Raw genomic sequence first — 1,517 nt, 5'->3', positions numbered from 1 at the left:
TATATGTATATTCTTATTATAAATGCATATGTGAAAAGATAGTTGTACAAATTTATTAGCAATTTATTATTTTTACTTTACATATATTTTTCATCGCCGAATTTCGTAACAAATACATAGTACATTTGCTCAAAAAGTATTTTGCATTAAAAGCAGTTTATTTATATTATCATATATTATATTTCCTACCCAAGTAATACATTTAAATTATAATCTATTAAAATATCTTTACATTTCAATATCTTATCATGAAATGATTTAATCCTTTGGAGATGTGATGAACCTGGCATACATTTACCTGGCGATAATAAGAAGTAACCACAATAAACTTGATTTCATTTGTTTTAAAAAATATATCTCGGTTGCTTAAAGTTGCTAAGATGTAAGAAAACATGGATTGCTCAAAACGTCATTTCTTTCATCTATTTCTCATCAAGCATACGAACTTATTCAAATTTATTGTAAAATCAAAATATATATAATCATATTCATAAACCTATATGTTTAACGAAAATATAAATATTTCATATAATTTAACTTTACTTAAAAAAATTAAAATAATGATAAAGTTATACATATATTACGTAATCAATCGATATCTTGATGTGGTATGCAATATGAAAAAAAAGTATGCTATTTGTAGCGATCGTTATCACTAGCAAACAAGTCTGGTTTCATAGCCTCGTATTGCGTATCATAAAGAATTATTAATTAATTTTAAATGATTCGATCATTACCAATAATTTTGGAGACGAATTTACCCAAAAGCTAAGGATCATTATGCCTGAAGTCCAATCTCTGAGTTAGATGATGCGAGAGGTGACTAGTTGGTACGTTTTGAAAGATAGATGTTTGTTGCCTCATCGATAGAGTACTGGGCAATGGTTGAATAATAGGTAATGTAGGGGGTAATGGCAACGGTGTTAAATGCTGCGGAAATGGTACTCCCGATTGTGGTTGTCCCGGATAATTAAAAAACCTGCAAGAAAACATATTAACATTAGTGTATACAAAACGTAATTTATATTTAACTAATTAAGAAGGAGATCGTATTTGCGAAGCAAAATTATTCATCTTTGTATTTGTTTTTAATATTACGCAATCATTGTGTCTAAATCACCTTTTTTATTTTTTTTTCTTATGTGATTGAGTTGGATCAGTTTTTTTCCTTAAATAAGATTTATTTAAATTTTAATCATAATTTGAAAAAAATCAAATTCATCAATTAAATATTTTACTGTAACTTTGATTTCTCATAGCTCTTGACGAAATTAGAATTATTAAACATTTAAAATTAATCAATCAAATTATATCAATTTCTGTTCTACTATTTTCTATTATTTAAAAAAATAAAAAACTATATTTTTTATTTTTAAATATATTTTCCTACATAAGAGATTCGCAAAAATTTATACAAATATATTGGTAATAAAATCTCGCAAAACAAATAATATATAAGAATCTTACTTTAATTAGACTGTGAGAATACAATCAATAAAAACCAGAATTAAATACCT

The 1,517-nt window shown here is 25.2% G+C and overlaps 1 protein-coding gene across 1 annotated transcript in view; it reads right to left on the bottom strand.

Moving 5' to 3' along the window:
* Window positions 1-617: 617 nt before the first annotated feature.
* LOC108751062 (homeobox protein ceh-19-like) overlaps window positions 618-1,517 on the bottom strand; it is a 12,995-nt gene continuing 12,095 nt past the window's right edge. The window contains exon 6 of the mRNA XM_018491005.1: window positions 618-979. Coding sequence (XP_018346507.1) covers window positions 769-979 — 211 coding nt within the window. The 3' untranslated portion in view covers window positions 618-768. The remainder of the gene's footprint in view (window positions 980-1,517) is intronic.

This window comes from Trachymyrmex septentrionalis, unplaced genomic scaffold (genome assembly GCF_001594115.1).
Source record: "Trachymyrmex septentrionalis isolate Tsep2-gDNA-1 unplaced genomic scaffold, Tsep1.0 scaffold40, whole genome shotgun sequence".
NCBI classification, from domain to species: Eukaryota; Metazoa; Arthropoda; class Insecta; order Hymenoptera; family Formicidae; genus Trachymyrmex; species Trachymyrmex septentrionalis.
The sequence above is the reverse complement of the archived record's forward strand: the minus strand, read 5'-3'. Positions and strand labels throughout refer to the sequence as shown.